Source organism: Solea solea, chromosome 17 (genome assembly GCF_958295425.1).
Source record: "Solea solea chromosome 17, fSolSol10.1, whole genome shotgun sequence".
In the NCBI taxonomy this organism is placed as follows: Eukaryota; Metazoa; Chordata; class Actinopteri; order Pleuronectiformes; family Soleidae; genus Solea; species Solea solea.
Window position 1 is genome coordinate 14,990,220 of NC_081150.1, and position 22,052 is coordinate 15,012,271.

The window sequence follows — 22,052 nt, forward strand, 5'->3', positions numbered from 1 at the left end:
TTAAGGTATTACAGCTTTAATTTTTTGCAAAACAAAGACTTGGAATACAGACAAGCCTGGACTCAGGCAAAGGAATCATACAGTCCTCTCTCCATGCAGCGTGCAGTGTTGCACATGAGCAGAACCTCCACAAACCCTCCTGACCCTTATACTGGAATGCATTCCCATGTTCACACATTTTCCAACATTTAAAACTCAGTGCAACAGGGTACTTGATAAACAAATGTGCTGTCACCATGAACTTGTAGAGCAAAAACCAAAATTGCTTTTCTTAAAATGGTGTTGCAGAGTAACTGCTCTGTACACAGGAGCAACACTGGCCAACCGCACAACATGAATGACTATTTGTTTTGCAATTACTGCAGGTTTAGGGATGAACAATTGAAAAGTGAGGTTAAAGTGTTAAAAATCTGGGAAGAGGAGAAAGATGGTTTAATCGACTTCTTCCATGCGTGAAGCGTCATCCTCGCCTTCACCCTCAAGCGGAGGAATCTCATCTGGGACGGCTGTGGAGGTGGTCTCCTCTGTGGGAACTTCGTCGTCATCGATACCTAGAGGAACGGGGTGAGGTAACTTGTTAAAAATCGATACATGTGACAAGTGTTTGAAGTTTAAATGTTGCGTGTCCTTACCCAGTCCGAGTTTGATCATTCTGTAGATGCGGTTGGAGTGAGTCTGTGGGTCATCCAGGGAGAAGCCTGAGGACAGCAGGGCAGTTTCGAACAGCAGGATGACAAGGTCCTTCACAGCCTTGTCGTTTTTGTCGGCTTCGGCCTTCTGCCTGAGAGTTTCCACGATGGGGTGGTCAGGGTTGATCTCAAGGTGCTTCTTGGCCATCATGTAGCCCATGGTGGAGTTGTCCCTGAGAGCCTGGGCCTTCATGATCCTCTCCATATTGGCCGTCCAGCCGTAAGTACTTGTCACAATGCAGCAGGGTGAAGACACCAGTCTGTTGGACACGGTCACCTAGACAAGAAAAACAGGAGAAATTAAGACAAATATACCAGCATACATTATGCCTGGACAATCTGTGTTTAAAATTAAAGTTAATGAATGCATGCAGATCAGTCATGTTAGGTGACACACTACCCTGTCTGAGACAGGTTGCTTTGGAATTTACCACACATCAAAAATGCTTTAGTCATGTTGACTAATTTCAAGTCAGAAATTCTATAAAATCCAAATATGCAAAATGTTAGATCAGCATTACAAATGGCATTCACGAGTTAAGGTTTTCAAAAGATATTCTAAATTGCTTGGGGCCACCACACCTCAAATATTCAAGATCACATGAGGGGAAACAAAACTGCACACCATTCACAGTTCACTTAACACAGGAGACCTCAGGGGGGCTCCCCTCAAACCTGCTTTGACTCACCACAGAAGACTTTGAACAAATTAGGACACCTGTTATTAAACAGAACCACCGTCAACCCACGTCTGCATCCCACAATTAGAAAAACTCAGGTTTTAAGTTTAACCTAAAAAATAGTTCATAAAGATCACCAACCTTCTCCACTTTCTTGTCAAGGATCTCCTTCATGAGTTTGCAGAGATTCTCAAACTTGGCCTTGTCTTCCTCCATCTTATTCTTCTCCTCCTCATCCTCAGGAAGCTCCAGACCCTCCTTGGTGACAGAGACCAGGTTCTTACCATCAAACTCCTTCAACTGCTGGACACAGTACTCATCGATTGGCTCGGTCATGTACAGGACCTCAAAGCCGCGCTTGCGGACACGCTCAACAAAGGCAGAGTTGGCCACCTGATCCTTGCTCTCTCCTAAAAAAAAAAAAAAGGGAAAAAGAAAGGTTCATGAAGTCCATTTCATAAAAAAAAATAAATAAATAAATAAAAGGACATACAGCTTACTTTAGGCAATGTACAACAAAAAAAAAGAAACAAACAGACTTACCAGTGATGTAGTAGATGGACTTCTGGTTGTCTTTCATACGAGAAATGTACTCTGTGAGGGAGGACATCTCGTCTCCAGTCTGGGAGCTGTGGTAACGCAGCAGCTCAGAAAGCTTCTTACGGTTTTGCGAGTCCTCATGGATACCAAGCTACAGAGATATGACAGCCAATCAATACTCAACACATGAAGCCTGAAACGAGGCATTGTTACCTTCTACTTCCGTTCTACTCCATTTTTAAACAATAAATTCATGATTAAAGGACAGATATCACATCAATGCACTAAATCTTGATATCAATAGAAACCTTGTCTTATTCAGTACACTACCAAATTGCAACGTTTATTTCAGCTATGTAGAAGTAACAAGTCTAAACTAAAACAACTGTTTATATTGCAATTAATTTGAATCAATGTAGCATTACTTTTCATTTTAAATACCTTAATGTTCTTGGAGAAGGCTTCGTAGAAACTCTTGTAGTTCTCCTTGGCCTCAGCCAGCTCAGCAAAGAGCTCCAGACACTTCTTGACAATGTTCTTGCGAATGACTTTAAGGATCTTGCTCTGCTGCAGCATTTCTCTGGAGATGTTGAGGGGCAGATCTTCTGAGTCCACCACACCACGGACAAAGTCTGAAATTACAGCTGAATTAAAAACAGACTGCACCACGCAACGTTTTAGTCATATCAGTGTGGTAGAGGATACTAGAGGACTTACTCAGGTACTCTGGGATAAGTTCTTCACAGTTGTCCATGATGAAAACTCTCCTGACGTACAGCTTGATGTTATTCTTCTTTTTCTTGTTCTCAAAGAGGTCGAAAGGAGCACGACGGGGGATGAAGAGAAGAGCCCTGAACTCCAGCTGGCCCTCCACTGAGAAGTGCTGTGAAGGAGACAATTCACATTTAATAATTTTACTAGCACATTAATTTTAGCCAAAGTTACTGGCTGAGCAGTTGTATACATACAAACAGCAGCTTTAGCCTTTCACCGCTTACCTTGACAGCCAGGTGATCCTCCCAGTCATTGGTCAGACTCTTGTAGAACTCTCCATACTCCTCATTTGTGATGTCATCAGGGTTTCTGGTCCAGATGGGTTTGGTCTTGTTCAGCTCCTCCTGGTCAATGTACTTCTCCTTGATCTTCTTTTTCTTCTTCTTATCCTTGTCTTTGGAGTCTTCCTCGTCATCTGAGCCCACATCCTCAATCTTTGGCTTGTCCTCTGCCTCCTCTTCCTCTTTCTCCTCCTTCTCAGCCTTTTCCTCCTCTGCCTCGTCGTCGCTGATCTCCTTGTCGCGCTCCTTCTCCACCTGCAAGTCAAGATAAGTTAACCCAAACTGAAAGCAACAGTGACCAGGTCTTGAATTACATCACCAGTGAGTCATATTTAGATTGCTTACAAACAGGGTGATGGGGTAGCCAATGAACTGGGAGTGCTTCTTGACAATCTCCTTGACCCTCTTGTCCTCAGTGTACTCAGTCTGGTCCTCCTTCAGGTGCAGGACAATCTTTGTTCCACGGCCAAGGGGCTCACCTATCAAAAGTGAACAGACCATTTTTCCATGAGTCCTGGCACAGATTTCAACTGGAATTGCACTGATGTATAATGCAAAAAAAGTGTAAGGTACACAAAGCTACAATTTAATTGTCCATTTTTTTTAAATGAAAAATTACAAGGCACTCAAATGCCTATTATACCAACACATGATCAAGTCTAAAAGTCAGATATTCACTTTATCACACCATCTAAACCAATTTTAAATTCCCATGTGCGAGTAGAACAATTTAAGTGTCCATTTAAATATCTCAAGATATTAAAGCTCTCATGCAAAGACATCAGTAAGCGAGGATGAGCACCTGTGTCGACCTTGACAGTGAAGGAACCTCCAGCAGAAGACTCCCAGGCATACTGCTCATCATCATTGTGTTTGGTGAAGACAGATACCTTCTCAGCAACAAGGTAAGCCGAGTAGAAACCCACACCAAACTGACCAATCATGGAGATGTCGGCTCCAGCCTAAAGGGAACACAATCACAAAGGTCAGAATGATGGTGAAAAAAAAGTCTTGTGCTTGCATGATTTGTCCCAGCCAGTGTTAGTTTACATATTGTGGTCTCATGTGACGTAATCGAGAAGTTCTGTCATCATACCTGCAGGGCCTCCATGAAGGCCTTGGTGCCAGACTTGGCAATGGTACCCAGGTTGTTGATCAGATCGGCTTTGGTCATACCAATTCCAGTATCGATGAGGGTCAGGGTTCGGTCAGCTACGTTGGGGATGATCTCAATTTTCAGATCCTTGCCACTGTCCAGCTTGGTTGGATCAGTTAGGCTTTCATAGCGGATTTTGTCCAAAGCCTTTTAAACACAGGACAAAATACATTAGGGCTACATTTAATATTACATAAGGCACGTACGTTACATTATTAATGCTTCAATGTATCACAAGCACTCATCAGCACTCAGTTGCACTGTAAAATGAGAAAACACCAGCTTACATCAGAGGCATTGGAGATCAACTCTCTGAGGAAGATCTCTTTGTTGGAATAGAAAGTGTTGATGATCAGGGACATCAACTGAGCGATCTCTGCCTGGAAGGCAAAGGTCTCAGTCTCCTCCTCTTGGCGCATTTCTTCAGGCATCTGTGCACACAAAAAAACAGTTAAGCCAGTGTTTCTCAAATTCAGGTTGCAGGCCCGAGTGTGGGCCTCAGTCAGGGACATAAAAGTGTAGGTTTCATTATGTCACTCGTGGTCTTCTACATTTATCAGCCATTTTACATTTTTAAAAACAATCAAAACTATATTTGCTGGAAGGAAAAAAAAAAAAATCTAAAATACATTTTAATATGTAATATTGCATTTTATTTACACATGTCTTGTGATGAAAAAAAATTCTTTAATGCCACAAATCTCCAACTTAAGAGGTTTTGTCCCTTTAACTCAGTCTTTTGCCTCCACTTTCTTTAGTCTCATTCAGTGACCTTCGTTTAGGGCATAATCAAAGCAAAAACCCTTATGCATTGACAATATATTTCGAAAGACAAAGGGAAACGTGTACACTATTCGTGTTAAGGGTGGTGAACTGAACAGTCTCGCGAGAAGGACATCACAGAGGCCGTTATATAAAGTCGTTTTTAACATTTCTCCTTATTCATGAAGGTTTAGGTAATGAAATAGTCTAAATTTACGAGAGAACAAACCGGTTCGGCAACACTGGACCGCTTTCATCGCGTCACTACAAGCCGGCGGAAGTTTCCGTTTAACCAACATGGCGTCGCCCAACAGACAATGGACTCCGCAAACACGTGCTAAGGAAACTACCAGAAACGAAATGAACGTCTCTGCTCACAAACGCAGTACCAAACATATCTTTCCCTTTACGTTAAAGAGAAACCATAAAGTGACGCCATCGTTAGGTCGTTTATTACCGACAAGATAAGGAAACGAGTCCCTTCCAATTCAAGACAATGTCATTAATGTGTGCATCGTGGTATCTGTTATTTACACTTCTTACGTAACCGTGAACTGATCTGAAGTCAAATTAATTAGGTCATTCATTACCTTAACGCGTGTCAATGGTGTTAAATGTGTCGTGTTTTATGGCCTGGCCTAACGGGAGCAAGTGTGAAATATCACGACTAGCTCCGTAAAACTGAGCCACAGTCGGAGTTGACATCGCTACCACACCTGCCTGCAATGGTGCAGTCCAAAAGCAGGCCTAACGGTGCGGCAGTGTGCCGCATTCACACTGTCGAGCATCACAAACCGTACATAAGCTTGACGGAGAAAACATTCTTCGTCAAGATGTAAGATGCCATCAAACGTGTGGGGCTAATAATTCTTTTCTTTTTTTGCGTAACGCCAGAGGATAGCTGTAGTGCTACGGTTAGCGTCGTGACTCAGGAGCACTCGCATCACGGACACATCCATTCAATAAATCGGCGACGGATGAGCCAAACGGAGATTTGAATGGAGAACACGATGTTCCACACGGGAGGAAAACACTCGTATACGCACCTTGTTTATTTCGTTGACTTTTCTTGAATAAAATGCAGCCAATGTTATAGTCCCTTCTGCTCTCTGACGCAGGGAAATGGAAAGGGACTTCCTTTTAATAGACCGGAATCTTTATACACACGCGTTTTTGTGTGCGGTCGTATCCTTCCGCGCTCTTTCTGGTAGTGATACAAGTCTGTGGGCACAAAGCAGTGGGTAAATGAAACTTAAATACACAAATGTTGAATATTCCTGCTTCTTTGTCAGTTGTTATATATTAACTGGTAATTGCAGGTCCAGATTAAACATTTAAGACTGTTTATTGGCAGACATGGGCATAGAACATAAGAATATACTGTAGACAAAAATAGAATACAATACAAAAAAGATACAAAAATGTAGAACTATTTATAAATATATTAAACTATAAACTCATTGGCCAGTTGAAACACTACAACGACGGTATAGCATTGAATATATGAATAATTAGCAGTGCAGTACTTAACTGTGAGGGAGAGGACCTCGGGAACAAAATGTCACACAACTGTGGAATTACGTCAGAATCGCTTGAGAAGACTTTGACACTCCAACACCAGAGTTTGCATTAATAACATGAATACTTATATGCCCTGGGATAGTTATGAAAAGCTAAAAAAGGTCTTCAAAGCGAAAAAAGATCTCCAAAGCGAAAAAAGATCTCCAAAGCGATCAAAGCCAATGAAGGTCACATGGTTTTTGTCCCTGCCTTGCCTAATAACCACCCGATCTTTGCATAAGTGCACTCAAAGTGGTTTTTGTACACTACCCATATGTTTATATAAGAGTATAATTGCTTTAAAATAACAATTATTTGTCCATGCCTTCACTTTAGGCAGGGGCCTTCATCCGCCATCTTGTGCAGTACACCTCGAACAAACCACATTTATACAAAAATGTTCATGCATATGAACATTTTTGAAAATGAGTAACAAGGAGGCTTTCCTGAATACACACATTGTGGAATATTGACATATTTATTTGACACGTGTAGGCATAACACCTACCAATTAGGTGTTGGTAATATAACCTTATGTGATATGTGTATAAATAAAAAAGAACATAACTTCACAAGAAACGTAATTTGCCAAAACATACCCAGATGATAGCAATATGACAAAAATGACCACGTCCTTGTCCATTTCATACCAAATCTGACCATTTACAATTTCAATGATAAAAGGCAGAATTTATTTTGAAACTCTACAAAGCTGTGGCATACATTTAGAAATCTAATCATAAACACTACATGTGCGGCGTTAATTTAACAAAACAACCAAAATAAATAACGGACATTGAGGGTCTATTTAATGTCACAGATGAATACTGGAAATCAGGAGGGTGTGCTTCGTTTGTTCTAGCACCTTCCATGAAAAAAACCGCCTAAAGTGACGTCACGGACTTGTCAGCTGCAGCCCTCGCGGCGCAGCTGCTGTCAGGCAACAAAAACACCATGGTTACAAAACCACCGGAGCACTCTACCTAACATCTTCTTTTGCGTGACAATACACGAAAGAAACAATGAATATTAAAATGTTACATGGACTAAATGTCGTGATTAAACAAGTTATTTTCCGGTGGGATAAAACCAAATACCATACCATACAACAAGAACATTTATTGTTGTCAGGCAGGCTTGGAGCTTTTTCAATGACACCTCATTTTATATTTAGGTTGTGTAGAAAACCTTGGTTTGTATTTTCCCCTTACATTTACGTATCCCAACCATATAAAATCCCAACCATATAAAAAAAGAATCCTATGACTGTTAATCCTTTGATTATACCACCGTCACTCGTTTTATTTCCCGAGCCAGGACGAGAAGGAAGCAACAATACAACATTTACCAACCAACCAGATACTATAAACTGAGAAATCAAACGGGAAAGATTAGGATGGTGGGATGATCCAAGCCAGAGGGAGGCAGTATTGCAACATTACGACCAATGCCCCTACCAACCAGCTCCGCCCAGCGACAACGTTCCGATGAGCAAAACAAACGCACGAACGGGTTGGTACGTAGAGCGCGTGCGTCAAATTTCTTTGAGGGCCCCGTGAATAGCCAGTGTGCTAATCTAAGTTACGGAACCTTACAAAGGGTTTCACAAACATAGCTGTTTTTAATCTCTTTTTTACTCCACCTGGTTTGGGGTATGTACACACGAACATGTTTGCGTTCATTTTGAACTCATATTTAACCCACAAAAGTGAGTTTTGCCGTGTTAGCTCATCCTAAATCAGCTGCTCGGCTAAACAGTCGCGTGCTTACCGCTAGCTTGAGCTAAATAGGCTACCCGGTTGTTGTTTTTCGAAACTTCAACCGGTTACTGTGCTTTATTACTATATCGTGCTATTAATGTAATAGCTGTTGGAGCCTAGTGGCACTAAGTAAGCGACCATTAACCCATTGAGCTGTATTGAATATCGATATGATGTGTACCGTATGTTGCGGTTAAACCCTGATATGCTAAATGAAGTTACACAATTAGAAGCAGTAATGATTTTAAGTTGTTTATCTACCATGTACATATATATTGCTAATGGTTTCACTGTAATTTTCAGGTCGGTCCAATTCTCATCCACAATGTCCTTCCCCCCACATTTAAACCGGGCGCTGTTGCCACCTCCTGGTATTCCCCCCCAGTATGCTGGCTTCCCCTCAGGTGAGTACTTGGCTGTTTAAATATGCACGTAACTTTATTGTCTGTTGTGCTGAACGTGGTACGACTCCATGGCACACTAAGCAGTCTTTAGACCAGCTAAAGGTGTCTATTCTGAAATTTTCCCCAAAGACTGTAGTGCACACTTAGGGTTATGTTGCTTACAATCAGAAAAAATGCTCAGAGCTCAAACCTCCAGCAAGGTTTGTATCAATGCATTTATGTGCATGTTAAAAGTCGTGTTTTTGTCGAACTAAGACAATAATTCATGAACAAGTTAGTCTAACTAAAATCAAGCTAGTCTTAGTTGGACTAACGATACGATATATCTTTATTGTCCCACAATGGGAAAATTCTCAGTATTACAGCGGCAAAGAGATGGTCACAAAGCAAAAGAAAGTCGAACAAATGATAAATTATAAGTTTTCACAGCAAACAAGGAACAGCAACAACGGGTGCATGGTGGAGCATAGAATTGTGAGAGTGGATGAGATAATTGAATATTTTAGTGATCACAGTGGTGACTGGGTCTGCTGGGAGCACTGCTGGTTATGGTTAAGTATTACAGCAGCAGGAAGGAAGGACCTTTGATATCTCAACTTCACACACTTGGGGTGAAGGAGCAAACCTACCTGAATAATGTGATTCCAAGTCGTTCTTGGCGTTCTGTAAATTCTTTGCCTCTATTTGAATGAACATGTCCTTTTGGTGTTTACAGGAACTCCAATGATCCCAGTTCACATGGGCATCATGACCCCCACAACTACAGTAATGGTGCCTTCCATGGCTGTGGTCAGTAAGCCTCCAGTATTTAACAAGAAGGATGCTGTTGCGTTGCAAGCCAAAGACAATGATGAGAGCAGTGGCCCCACCACCACCGTGTTTGTGGGGAACATCTCAGAGAAGGCCTCAGACATGCTAATCAGACAACTCCTTGCGGTAAGGGACAGAAATTGCTCCAAAAATGGCACATCAGATTTAATTGATCCTACACTGAGGAAATTCACTTATAGCAACAAAAAAGGGCAGGGATTGACAAGTAATAAGTACATAATAGAAAGGGACATATAAGTATACAAGGAAGTATTATTTAGTTTTTTTTAACATATATGTAATGTTCACTTTCCATATTATTAGAAAGTAAAAATTAAGTGCAGATTGCACGTGTATTGCACAGATTATAGTTATACAGATTGGACACATCAAAAATTAATTGTTTTTCTTTCTTTTTTTTCCAAATTAGACACTATATAATTATTTAGTGTTTAACAAATGTAGCTATACTATAGATCAGGGGTCTCAAACTCAAATGACCTGTGGGCCACTGACTGTCTCGTCTGGCCCACAGGTCAAGCCAGTCAAGTAAAAAAAAAAGCCCAACTTTTTTGGGAAAATCAACAGTTGCGTTGTACGTTATGAGCTCAAAATAACATATCAATATGCCGTATTAATTCCTTTTTTTATATGTACTCTTGCCTCGTGTGAGCTTTTCTGTCTTTTATCCATTATTCTGTACAGCACTTTGGTCCACTGTGTTTGTTTTGTGCTTTACAAATAAAGTTGAATTGGATTGGATAATTTCAAAATATAAGTGCTTGTTTTAATATGCAACAATAAAAAAAAACATATTTATGATGCAAAATTAATCTATTAATTTAAAATTAAAAACATATAGAAATAACTTGTTAAAAATTGATATTGTTTGGAGGGCCACATGAAATCGATTGGAGGGCCACATGTGGCCCCCGGACCGCCAGTTTGAGACCCCTGCTATAGATCTCTTCAGGATCATCAATTAAATCTCAAATAACCTTTGCATACAGAGGTTTCATGTTAAAAATAATGTTAATATCACAATATTTTACAGGCAGCCTGCAGAGTCTGAATCCTGTGCTGTGGCATTTTGTATAGTTACCTCTGCTTGAATGTTTCTCTCTCTCTTTGTCCTAATGTTCCAGAAATGTGGAATTGTTTTGAGCTGGAAGAGAGTTCAAGGGGCTTCTGGGAAACTTCAAGGTAATCTATAATTCACTTATCAAGTCTCGTAATGTCACTAATACTCTTCAACTTGCATCAACTCTGAATACAAAACTGATTTACTTGAGACACTGAATGAACAGTGAATGACAAAATTGTTCTTTATTTGATGTGTGAAATAACGATTTTACATCTTGATCTGTCTATTTCTATTACAATATTAATTGCAGCTTTTGGATTTTGCGAGTACAAGGAGCCAGAGTCCACATTACGTTCCCTGAGGCTGCTTCATGACTTGCAGATTGGAGAAAAAAATCTCCTTGTGAAGGTGGATGCCAAGACAAAAGCTCAGCTAGATGAATGGAAGGCTAAAAAGAAGACTACAAATGGGGTATGAATATGTTTATAGGTTTCAGTCAGTAGTACTCCTGTAAGACCTTTAAATCACTAGCCAGGTCTCTGTCTCACTATTTTATTCAGTGATTGGAATTTATATTTACATACTGCTTTGACAAAATTGTACTTGCAGAATAAGAAGGCAGATGAAGAAGGAGGAGATGAAGAGGAGGAGGTTCTAGACGAGGAGACCACAAAGAAGGATCAAATAGTTAAAGGTGCTATTGATGGGTTGATGCGGGAATATGCTGCTGAACTCAACGCACCTTCACAGGATGAGGAGTCTCAACGACGAAAGAGAAAAAAAGAGAAAAAAGAAGAGGTATAATAACACAGAATTAAGATTTTTGTCTAATTTATCACTGCTTTCTTTTCAATCCTAGTACTAACCTTTCTCTCCGTTTTTTTTTGTTTTTATTTTTACACAGGACGACATCAACACAATCGATATGGAGGAGGACAAGAGAGACCTGATTTCCAGAGAGATTAGTAAATTTCGAGACACCCACAAGGTAAAGTGGCTTTTTTGATCTTGTAATTGACATTACAGGTTTTGGACAGCAGTTCACTCCTAGAACCTGCACATTTAGTTGACACATTTACCAAACTGTTCTTGATCTCAGTAACATGCATACTCTGCTACAAATTGGGAGTTCCTAAATTTTTACACCACCAATCGTAATAATTTGCCCCATCTTCTGTGAAATGTTTCATATTCAGATTTAAGATGGCACAAGTAGGCTGTCAGCTAGCACGTTTGTCACCTTTTCTCAGGCCCTATTTTGACAACTGACCACCGTAGTGAAACTATCTAGGTGTGACCATTATATCTATATTTATTTATTCATTCTTCATTCATCACACAAAAATGCATGGAGACGATGTAAAGTTACTCAAAAGCTAATCTATTCATTAAACCCCACCATTATGATAGTGATCATATGGTGACTAAAGCAAGATGAATCTCAGAGCTTTGGAAAAAGTTGCAAGGATAGGATGTAAGTATCAGCCTTTATTTACTATATACATATACTGGGCGTCCCCCTCTTGAGGACTTGCATAGGGGCAACTGTACTGCACGTTTGTGTGTGTTGGCCTGAGCATTGTAATGCTCTATGTTCTGTCAACCACAATAAAGGTACTACCCAGCTTTATGCCCCTGAATTTAGGACACCACTGATGGTTCCCCACGGGAGTCAGTGAACCTGTGTGAGTCCTTTGTCTATGGTCTGTCTTAATGGTGTTCATGTTGAAGCACAAGGACTTTTGCCAATAACCACTGCAGTGATTTTTAGCTGTAGCCTTTATGATGCTAGTGTGGGGGGGGGCGCCCTGTCCACAGCAGCATGCTGATCTGAAGACTGACGAGGTACGTGCTCCTCTATGTGTGTGCGTGTGTTGTGTGATTTTTCTCATCCGTCTCTGGCTCTTATCTGACCCAATGTCCCTTTCCTCCTTTTAAGTATGTTTATTCATATAGTCCAACATTAACATTATGTCACTATTCTCTGGTTAAAAGATCAAGTCTATTTGTAAAAAGAAACCAAAACAAGAAACACTGCAGCAGGGATATTGTTAGATTTGCACAAAAATATTTAGAAGTTTGAAATCGGTTCTCTTTTTTAATGAATAAAACTTTTTTTTTTATTATTATTAATGTCTTTACAGAATACATAAGACATTGGCTTTTAATGGCATTGGGAGCCTATAATGTTGTATTTCTCATCTAATTTTCTCCTCTCCTGCTTGTTAAGGCACAAGCCTTAAATCACAATATCAGCTGTGACATGAACAAATGTGTGCATAATGTAGTGACTAATTTACATCATAATTTTGAATTGATAAACGGTTCATTGTATGCATGTTATTTAAAGCTACATATTTAAATCTTAACTAAAAGTTAGGGAAAATTCTGAAAATTTGTTTGGGGACCCAGTATGTGGGAGTAACGGAGAGAAGCAAATACAAAAATTGTTAAATGTTTTCTCAGAAGAGTGCATTTGGACAAATATTTCTTTAAGGAGTCCAGATAGACACTGAACAGAGGTAAGTAAAATAACAGATGGGGAAAAAAAAGCAGGAAGAGAAGGATTTAAATGAATGAAACCAATTCTTACCAAAGCAACACAGATGCAATACATTAACACACTTAAGTTACATAACTTTTAAAGTGATTCCAAACATCCTTTTCTTGAGTTGCATTACACCCAAGGCTTTTGTAATCTGAAGAGCTTTTGTTTTTCTGTGGCTTTATATAACCGTGTTAAGCGTCACCTCATTCACTATAAGAGTGTCTGCACAGATGCCTGTGAATAAAACAAGAAGTGTACGACATCGCATTGTGTTTCACAATGTCGGCATTCACTTTCAATGTCGGATGCCATTTTAACTACAAATGTTACCGAAGCCTTGTGTGTAATGTCCAGAATTCTAAGTCGTCTTGTGTGTGTCAGTGTGTATGTGAGAGAGAGTGAGAGTTATGAAGAGCTGCTGAAGACTTCTGCCTGGGTAAGATGCTTCTACAATTCATTTATCTGTGCAGAAATGTTACTGATGTTCATAATGTTCATTACTTTATTGATCACTTGATCAATTGAATGTCATTGAATTAAAGGCTGCTGCTGTTGTTGATGATTATGATGATGCTTAAGCAAGACAAAATCCCATAACATTTTTCCCCTGTATACCGTGTGACCTGCTTTCCTCCCAGGCCTAACTTAAAAGGCTTGTAGGGGCAGCGAAGGGCTGAGTCCATAGTTCAACACCTGTAAGTCACAAACAACTAGTTCAACAAAAGATTGACGCCTGTTTTCTGTTTTTGATTTCCTTGTTCTGAGAGGAGGACTCTTTAGGAGAGAAAAAAGCATTGTCTTTTGCAGCGCCTTTTTCTCATAATGAATGCCTCAAGCTGAACATGTTCCACAGATCATATTCACCGTTAAAGTGGTTTCCAGTTGCATTTTTCTTAATCTGTAAGATTAATACTGCAATGCTGAAGCAAGGCCATTTCATTTTATTGCTTTGAATCTTGATGCTGTGTCTCTGTGAGGGAGAGCCTTTTGATACTTCCATTTTTTCCCTAGTTTGACCTTTTAGGAATCCAGCTTCACATGCACGGATTAGCTCAGGGCATGTTACTGCAAAATCTATAATACTGGAAACCACTTGATCTGTGCACAGTAAAAAATTTAAACCGCTTATATGTGGCATTGGCTGAACCTGTCTGTGTTTTGCTCTGCAGAAACTAGAGGAGGAGAAGGACAAGAGGGAGAAGGAGCGGCAGGAGTTTGAGCGGGAAAGGAGGGATCGGGAAAAAGAGCGTGAGCGGGAAAGAGAGCGACGTGACCGCGAGCGGGAGAAGGAACGGGAGAGAGAGCGGGAGAGGGAAAGAGAGCGAGAACGGGAGAGAGACCGAGACAAAGACCGTGACCGCCGGACCAGAGAAAGGGATCGGGACAGAGACTGGGAGAGAGACAGAAGCCACGATAGGAGCGTTGATCGCAGTAGATCCAGGTACAGATGGATAAAAAAGATAAAGTTTTAAATTGGTCAGGATATGTAATGTAAGCAGTTAAAGGCTACTCTCACCCATAAAGGTGCGCTAGTCATTTGGTAATGTTATTCTTCTACCTTTTTTCCCAGAGAGGTGAGTCGAGACCGAGACAGAGAAAAGAAGAGAGAACAGGGGGATGAGGAGGAGGCGTATGAACGCAGGAAGCTGGAGAGGAAACTGCGAGACAAAGAAGCAGCCTATCAAGAGGTAGGAAAAGGAGAGATGGTGCTGCATAACTTCAGTGTTTAAATTTTATCATGGGGAATTTTGTTTGTATAGCTCCTTCATCCTAAATATGAAGAAGAACAAAAACCAAGATTTGGTTTTTACTTTCCAAAATAACATTGATTAAATCTTCAAATCCATGTGTCGGAAAGCTTTTACCAACAAAAACACCTCATATTTTACTCTCTCAACTTGTTTGTATTTGTACCTCATCTGACTCTGTATTCACTTCAGCGTTTAAAAAACTGGGAGCTCAGGGAGAGGAAGAAGGCACGGGACTATGCCAAGGATTCTGAGAGGGAAGATGAGCGGCGACGAGAAATGGTGAGAGGATGTTAAATGATTGATATGATGTCCAAACCCTACCTAACCTACGCGGTTCATGCACAATACTCTGATATTACACTACAATATTTCTTACCTTTACCTCAAACCAAATAAAAGTCATGAATTTGTTGTTGTTTCCTTTATTATTGTGTCCATTGATATAATCTGTAAGCAATAATCAATTAGTTATTTTTTTGCCAATATCGCCCACCCCAAGTTTGAATGTGTTTTCAATGATTTAGTGAATGTATCTTATGTGTCCTAAGGGGAAAGAGGGGAAAAGGCTAAAAGAGTTTCTTGAGGATTATGATGATGATCGAGACGACCCGAAGTACTACAGGTGAGCAACGGAAAAAAAAAATCTGCTACTCTTCTGCCTTTACTTAACTTGAGTGTGTTGTCAATCCAAAAATAAATCATCTTTACATGCCTGTAATGTCTAACATGCAGCCTTTAAATAGCTTGACTCTACAGATGTGTGATGTTTAATACTTGCTGTTTCTGAGTTTTGAACAATATGGCATCAAAACATGTTTAAAAAATGCAGTAAAAAGTTGCAGCAGCTGCTGTGACCCAGATCTGACTTCTATCTGATGCAGCACTGCAGCTATGACCATTGTTCTGAAGACTGTAATTTTTCGGTCTGACCAACAGGGGCAGTGCACTGCAGAAACGTCTGAGAGACCGAGAGAAGGAGATGGAGGCGGATGAGCGTGACAGGAAGAGGGAGAAGGAGGAGCTGGAGGAAATCAGACAGAGGCTGTTAAACGAGGGACATCCAGACCCAGACGCAGAGCTACGCAGGGTATGCTGCCTGTAACAAGACTGTGTGTGTGTTTGCATGTGTATTTGTAGTGAGTGCACATGCATGTCTTTTGTCTTTGTGAAGGTCATTTTATTATTTGACTGTCTCTGCACCTTCATTGTCTGTTCATCTTTTATTTCTGTAAACCTCATTCACTGAGTGGTTGATTTTTGTCTTCATTTTCTGAATATCTGCCTCTCATTGGTCCAGATGGAAGAAGAGGAGGAGGAGCGACTGAGGCAACCTCCCATCATCCAAGAACCAGAGCCTGAAGAGGAGCGTGAGCACCACAGGGCTTCACGAGACCACCGGGACCACCGAGGGGAACCAGAGCGGACACGCACGCGGCCCCCTCACTCGGACAACGAGGTAGAAGAGGGCGAGGAAGACGATTATGATAACGATGAAGGAAACTCTGATGCAAAAGTCAGCCTGAAGCCCAAGATGCGGCCCATCACAGCCGCCCCCTCGGTGTCGTCGGCCAGCGGCAACGTGTCCCCAAACACACCGGGAGACGAGTCACCGTGTGGCATCATCATCCCGCACGAGAACTCACCCCCGGACGCTCTGCCACAGGAGGAAAACCGACCAAAGTTTGGCCTCAGCCTCAAACTAGGTGAGTCTAAAAAAAAATATGCTCAAAGCCCCAGAGATGGAACTACAACTATCACACAAGTTCATTCATGAACCGAATTTAATTCACACTTTCTTATCATCGTACAAAAAGTCTCTGGTTATGATTTTGGGTTAAAATTGGGATGAGCCCTCTTAACTATAATCTGTAGAATAATTACTAATTGATTATTGAAGAAAATAACAGGCGGCTTAAACGGCAATGAGAAGGAACTGACAGCTACACAGGATTTTTGGATCATAAATTGTTTGTCTTCAGTAAAAGCACCACTGCAAAAAAATGACACCCCTATATATAGTGCTTAACACATTTCTGAGAGCATCTGTTGTAAAAACGAGAAGACAGAAATATTTTAGAAATCAAAAACTTGTTCAAAACTAAAAATGTTATTTATTTGGCAAGTAAAAAACTGAATTAACCTTTTTATATCCAAATCAAAGGTCAGAAATTAAACGAGCATTACTTTCAACCACTAAAAAATGTTTCTGTTCATGAATGCAAGTAAATAACATATTCATTTGACATATTAATCAAGAAATAATAATGTGCTGTATTATGTTTTCACTTTTCATGTAACACAGTAAATTTGAAATCCATGGATAACAATAATAATTATATATATATATATATATATATATATATATATATATATATATATATATATATATATATATATATATATATAGACCTTCTACATACACCTTTATAGAAACATATACATATGTACAATAAGTACTAACTGTATTAAAGCACAGTTAGTACTTGTGTTGTCTGTGTCGTGGAAATACATCCTCTCCAATGCTGTCTTTCTGTTTCAATTCATCAAAATTTTGTTCGGACAATGACAGTAACTGAATATAAAGTACGATGACAAAGGACTCATTTTCCAGTAAAAATGTGTATTTCTGAATCTCCTTGTCGTCTCGAGGCGCCCCAGGAAGCCCCAGTCAACCCAATGCAGTCAAAAGGAAGAGGCTGCCCGTGGACAGCGTCTTTGACAAGTTCGACGATGAGGAGGCAGACGAGCAGCCACGCAAGAGGAAACTGGTGCCACTGGACTACGACGACGACAAGAGCCTTGGCGTGGACGGCGCCGGGCTCTCCAGCATAAAGGGAGCCGACACTGAAGAGAAACGCAAGCACATCAAGAGCCTGATAGAAAAGATTCCTACAGCGAAACCGGAGCTGTTCTCTTACCCACTGGACTGGTCTATGGTGGACACGGTGAGGAAACTACTTTTTAGTCCCTTTCTAGGTTTTTTTTTTTTTTAGAACATTGTTGTTCAGACTTTCCTTAAAGGAGACATATTATACCCTATTTCCCCAAGTTAAAATGGTCCCTGGTGTCCAAATGAACATGTCTGTGACATGCTTTGGTCAAAATACCATAAGGATGAAGCACCATAGCAGTTCAATAACCCTGCCAAAACTGCCCCTTTCAGAACGCTCGGTTTTGTGCCTGGTCCCTTTTTATATGCAAATGAGACACAGGCAAACACACACCCACTTCTTCCAGGGGGTTTCTGATTTGTCCTTTTTACAGCGCTCACTCGCTCAGCTCCTGTTCCCTCCACTCCATTCCTCTCCCCCTCCCTCCACTAGTTCTCTGACAATATCAACATGGCAGCGTGCGCGGAAAACAGCGAGAGTGCCGTCACAGGAAGAGACGTCCGACACAAGGATCTAGCCGAAAAGTGCAGAACTGTAAATCAGTTAAAAAGACTTAGGGACAGCACTGCTGATCGCCACCGCTGATCGCCAGCGGCGAGCTGCATAAGCTGCCGCTGTATGTGACTTTATCAGACTGAGTCTGTGCTCCGGTCATGGAGGACATACTGAACAAATATTTTTAATTAGGACGTGTCAGAATGGTCAGTTATGAGCTCTATTTGACCTTTTCTTAAAAATGTGTGTGTTTGTACGTCGGTGAAATACAGTAGCTGACTAAATACGGCACATTAGCTTCGTATATAAAATCCTCTGAGGCTGGAAGTTTGTGTGAAACACTGTGCTCCACTGTGCAGCCACGAACAGCACACTTGTCCCTCCACGTTGACATAATACCGATCTTCCTCCCTCGCCTGCACTCTCGCATTTTATAGGGACAAGGTGGAGCAAAGGTGGAGCTCTCAAGGTAAACTTACTGGTGGGGTGGTAACATTCACGGTGAAATGCGCATGCTGCCGTCATAAGCTCAGGGAATTCAACATTGCGTGTTTTATTATCATACTTACACTAAGGGGAACCACGAAAAAAGGACTGAGTATTGTTTTTCCACACTTTTGCGACTGGTAGGGCCTCCAGAGTCCCAAATATAAGTATTGAAATGGTTAAAAAGTTGATTTTCCATAATATGTCCCCTTTAAGGAGTAAGTGTGAGGGTGATAGGAAGTGTACTCACAAGCTTTGTACTCCTGACCCCTAGAAGACGAAAAACTTCTAAGTCCTTATTTAACAGTGTTTGTTCAGAAGTAGCAGACGCAGTTTCCGCTTTCACAGCTTTTATCTCTTAATCCCCATAGACGTTAATGGACCGACGAGTTCGTCCCTGGATCAATAAAAAGATCATCGAGTACATCGGAGAGGAAGAAGCCACGCTAGTGGACTTTGTCTGCACTAAGGTATTGATGGTTATGTGATGTTTGTACTTATTATTTCATTCATTCACATAATATAAGGAAATAATGCTCTTGTGTTTTTCTCAGGTGATGGCTCACAGTATGCCACAGAGTATATTGGATGACGTTGCTATGGTGAGTTGTCTCGCTTTTTCATACTTTTATATCATGTCCATTTTATAAGACAGTAATATTATTACTCCACACAGTAATGAGTTCTTAAGACAGTTTAGAAAACGAAGGAACATAAATGCAGGTATTTGTTTTTTTGTGCTTTTTCAAAAACATAAAATGGGTGAAACAGTGGTTTAACTGCTCCTTGTAGTTCTCATAAGTTTAAAATCACTTACAATAAGTTCATTCCTATTATCGTAAATGAAAGAAAAATTAATATTGCACAAGAGTGAGTTAAAAATCTCATCAACATACAGTATTTTTTTAATGTGCCACAATGGGGAGCTGCACCTTTCATCGTGATCTTATTAAGTTAGTTAATATCAGGCATCCCTATGGTCCTCTGGCTCTGGCGGCTCAGCCACAACAGATACAGTGGGGCAAAAAAGTATTTAGTCAGCCACCGATTGTGCAAGTTCTCCCACTTAAAATGATGACAGAGGTCTGTAATTTTCATCATAGGTACACTTCAACTGTGAGAGACAGAATGTGAAAAAAATCCTGGATATCACAGAATTTATTTGTAAATGATGTTGTAAAATAAGTATTTGGTCACCTACAAACAAGCAAGATCTCTGGCTCTCACAGACCTGTAACTTCTTGAAGAAGCTCTTCTGTCCTCCACTCATTCCCTGTATTAATGGCACCTGTCTGAACTCGTTATCTGTATAAAAGACACCTGTCCACAGCCTCAAACAGTCAGACTCCAAACTCCACAATGGCCAAGACCAAAGAGCTGTCGAAGGACACCAGGAACAAAATTGTAGACCTGCACCAGGCTGGGAAGAGTGAATCTACAATAGGCAAGCAGCTTGGTGTGAATAAATCAACTGGGAGCAATTATTAGAAAATTGAAGACATACAAGACCATTGATAATCTCCTTCGATCTGGGGCTCCACTCAAGATCTCATCCTGTGGGGTCAAAATGATCATGAGAATGGTGAGCAGGGAGTTGAAAGACCGTGTGTCCCGGCGACAGCCCCAAACATCACTGCTTTAGAGGAGAGCTGCATGGAGGAATGGGCCAAAATACCAGCTACAGTGTGTGCAAACCTGGTGATGACCTACATTAAACCATTGACCTCTGTCATTGCCAACAAAGGTTGTATTACAAAGTATTGATTGGAACTTTTGTTATTGACCAAATACTTATTTTCCACCATAATTTACAAATAAATTCTGTGATTTCCAGGTTTTTTTCACATTCTGTCTCTCACAGTTGAAGTGTACCTATGATGAAAATTACAGACCTCTGTCATCATTTTAAGTGGGAGAACTTGCACAATCGGTGGCTGACTAAATACTTTTTTGCCCCACTGTATCTGTTGTGGCTGAGGGCCAGAGGAGTTCTGCTCGGAGCCATTCAAAATCCACCCAAAAACCCACTTTTTTAATGTCGTCCAAAATCACGCCAAAAGGTCATAGTTTAGTATGTTGTCCAAAATGTGATTTAAAAAAAAAATAAAAAAAGTATGTCCACATTTTGACAAAAAAGTCATTGTTCACAACCTTTTAGCAGCATTTTCATATCCATACACGGCTGTGAATGTTAAATGTTTCTTGTCTTTCAGGTTCTTGATGAAGAAGCAGAAGTCTTCATCGTGAAGATGTGGAGGCTGCTCATCTACGAAACAGAAGCTAAGAAGATTGGACTGGCAAAATGAACCAAAAAAAAACACTGAATGTTGATGACTTTTGTTGTTTTTCTTAGTGTACAAGTGTAGCACAGTTATATCAAGTTATACCCCCCCCCCCCAAAACAAATCGTTAAAGACTGAACCAGCAGATTCTGCTCATTCAAACAGTTGCACCAGTGGTTAAGGTTTATTTTTTTCCCGCTCGTCATACTCCACCTGAGTTTACCTCCCTGTCCGTTTGCAGGTGCTGACCATGTCAGTGAACTTTTGTGTGTGTATATACAGTGCGTCACTATTTGTCTAATATGGAATATCTCTTGAGAAGAAGCTGTTGCTGTCATGCACCCACGATAAAGGCTGTTGTTGTTGGCAGGTAACATCTCGTCCTGTACTTTTTGAGTGTAAACGTGCCGACACATTTTTACGAAGACGCCTGTGTGCGTGGTTGCCAGCAGCAACCAGTTTACAGCGTTCATGAAATTTCGCTAACTGTTAAAGTGGACAGTTTTAAGTTTGCGTAGCAACGACAAGGATGTGATTTGTTTTCTTTTATAGCGTTATTTATTCAGGGACTCGACGCCACCTTAATTCTGTCAAGTTGCCCTTTCCTTAATTTTTTCCTTATCACATTCCTGATAATGTTGTCGGCATGTTGTCAAACAACGCTGTAAACTTTGTACTTTGTAAACTGAGTTATTTTGGGTGGTGACATCACCACAGCTGTAAAAGCATACACATCATGACGACTAAAAAAAGAAAAAGGAAAAAGGTGATCCACATTTGTTTTTGTATTAGTAGACATTTGAATAAAAATTGATTTTTATAAAAATTGGTTCACCATTGTTTGGTCGTCCAATATGTGACAAAAAAAAGTCATAGTTTAGTATGGCTACATGCAATGAACAAATCTGGCCCAGACTACATCCAGGACGTGATCAAACCCTACACCCCAGCCCGCCAACTCTGCTCTGCAATGGCAAACGGGCAAACTGGACAAAAAAAGTCATAGTATAGTATGTCGTCCAAAAAAGTCATGTTTGTCGTCCAAAAATGGACGAAAATGTCATAGTATAGTATGTCGTCCAAAAATAGTCAAAAAAGT

The 22,052-nt window shown here is 40.5% G+C and overlaps 2 protein-coding genes across 5 annotated transcripts; one reads left to right on the forward strand and one right to left on the reverse strand.

Moving 5' to 3' along the window:
- On the reverse strand, nucleotides 1-6,088 carry hsp90ab1 (heat shock protein 90, alpha (cytosolic), class B member 1). Of its 2 annotated transcripts, XM_058613391.1 has the most exons (12): nucleotides 5,929-6,088; nucleotides 4,408-4,551; nucleotides 4,061-4,267; nucleotides 3,767-3,926; nucleotides 3,310-3,443; nucleotides 2,908-3,219; nucleotides 2,627-2,792; nucleotides 2,351-2,541; nucleotides 1,913-2,060; nucleotides 1,511-1,779; nucleotides 633-966; nucleotides 1-551 (listed from the first exon to the last, which is right to left on the reverse strand). In XM_058613391.1, exons 2-12 carry the CDS (start codon nucleotides 4,549-4,551, stop codon nucleotides 433-435), a joined length of 2,184 nt encoding a protein of 727 aa, XP_058469374.1. In that variant the 5' UTR covers nucleotides 5,929-6,088; the 3' UTR covers nucleotides 1-432. The 2 variants fall into 2 exon arrangements, with proteins under 2 accessions (XP_058469374.1, XP_058469375.1); XM_058613392.1 differs by lacking the exon at nucleotides 1-551 and having other exon boundaries at nucleotides 894-1,407.
- Nucleotides 6,089-7,807: 1,719 nt separating this feature from the next.
- rbm25b (RNA binding motif protein 25b) lies at nucleotides 7,808-21,785 on the forward strand. Of its 3 annotated transcripts, none has more exons than XM_058613346.1 (17): nucleotides 7,808-7,958; nucleotides 8,506-8,606; nucleotides 9,322-9,542; nucleotides 10,562-10,619; nucleotides 10,811-10,971; nucleotides 11,110-11,298; nucleotides 11,405-11,488; nucleotides 14,218-14,489; nucleotides 14,619-14,736; nucleotides 14,989-15,078; nucleotides 15,348-15,421; nucleotides 15,736-15,886; nucleotides 16,097-16,502; nucleotides 17,458-17,744; nucleotides 19,043-19,141; nucleotides 19,226-19,273; nucleotides 20,885-21,785. In XM_058613346.1, exons 1-17 carry the CDS (start codon nucleotides 7,930-7,932, stop codon nucleotides 20,975-20,977), a joined length of 2,481 nt encoding a protein of 826 aa, XP_058469329.1. In that variant the 5' UTR covers nucleotides 7,808-7,929; the 3' UTR covers nucleotides 20,978-21,785. The 3 variants fall into 3 exon arrangements, with proteins under 3 accessions (XP_058469329.1, XP_058469328.1, XP_058469330.1); XM_058613345.1 differs by having other exon boundaries at nucleotides 7,810-7,958; nucleotides 17,449-17,744; XM_058613347.1 differs by lacking the exon at nucleotides 7,808-7,958 and adding an exon at nucleotides 7,959-8,094 and having other exon boundaries at nucleotides 17,449-17,744.
- The last annotated feature ends 267 nt before the right edge of the window (nucleotides 21,786-22,052 follow it).

What these genes read in the sequence shown, in the direction of transcription:
- hsp90ab1 (XM_058613391.1), bottom strand. Translation starts at nt 4,551, where the DNA reads ATGCCTGAAGAAATGCGCCAAGAGGAGGAGACTGAGACCTTTGCCTTC. An exon ending in GCTACCCCATCACCCTGTTT is followed by an intron (nt 3,220 to 3,309) that starts GTAAGCAATCTA and finishes CTTGACTTGCAG; the next exon opens with GTGGAGAAGGAGCGCGACAA. An exon ending in AGGATCACCTGGCTGTCAAG is followed by an intron (nt 2,793 to 2,907) that starts GTAAGCGGTGAA and finishes TCTCCTTCACAG; the next exon opens with CACTTCTCAGTGGAGGGCCA.
- rbm25b (XM_058613345.1), top strand. Translation starts at nt 7,930, where the DNA reads ATGAGCAAAACAAACGCACGAACGGGTTG. An exon ending in GTATGCTGGCTTCCCCTCAG is followed by an intron (nt 8,607 to 9,321) that starts GTGAGTACTTGG and finishes TGGTGTTTACAG; the next exon opens with GAACTCCAATGATCCCAGTT. An exon ending in TGGCCTCAGCCTCAAACTAG is followed by an intron (nt 16,503 to 17,448) that starts GTGAGTCTAAAA and finishes TGTCGTCTCGAG; the next exon opens with GCGCCCCAGGAAGCCCCAGT.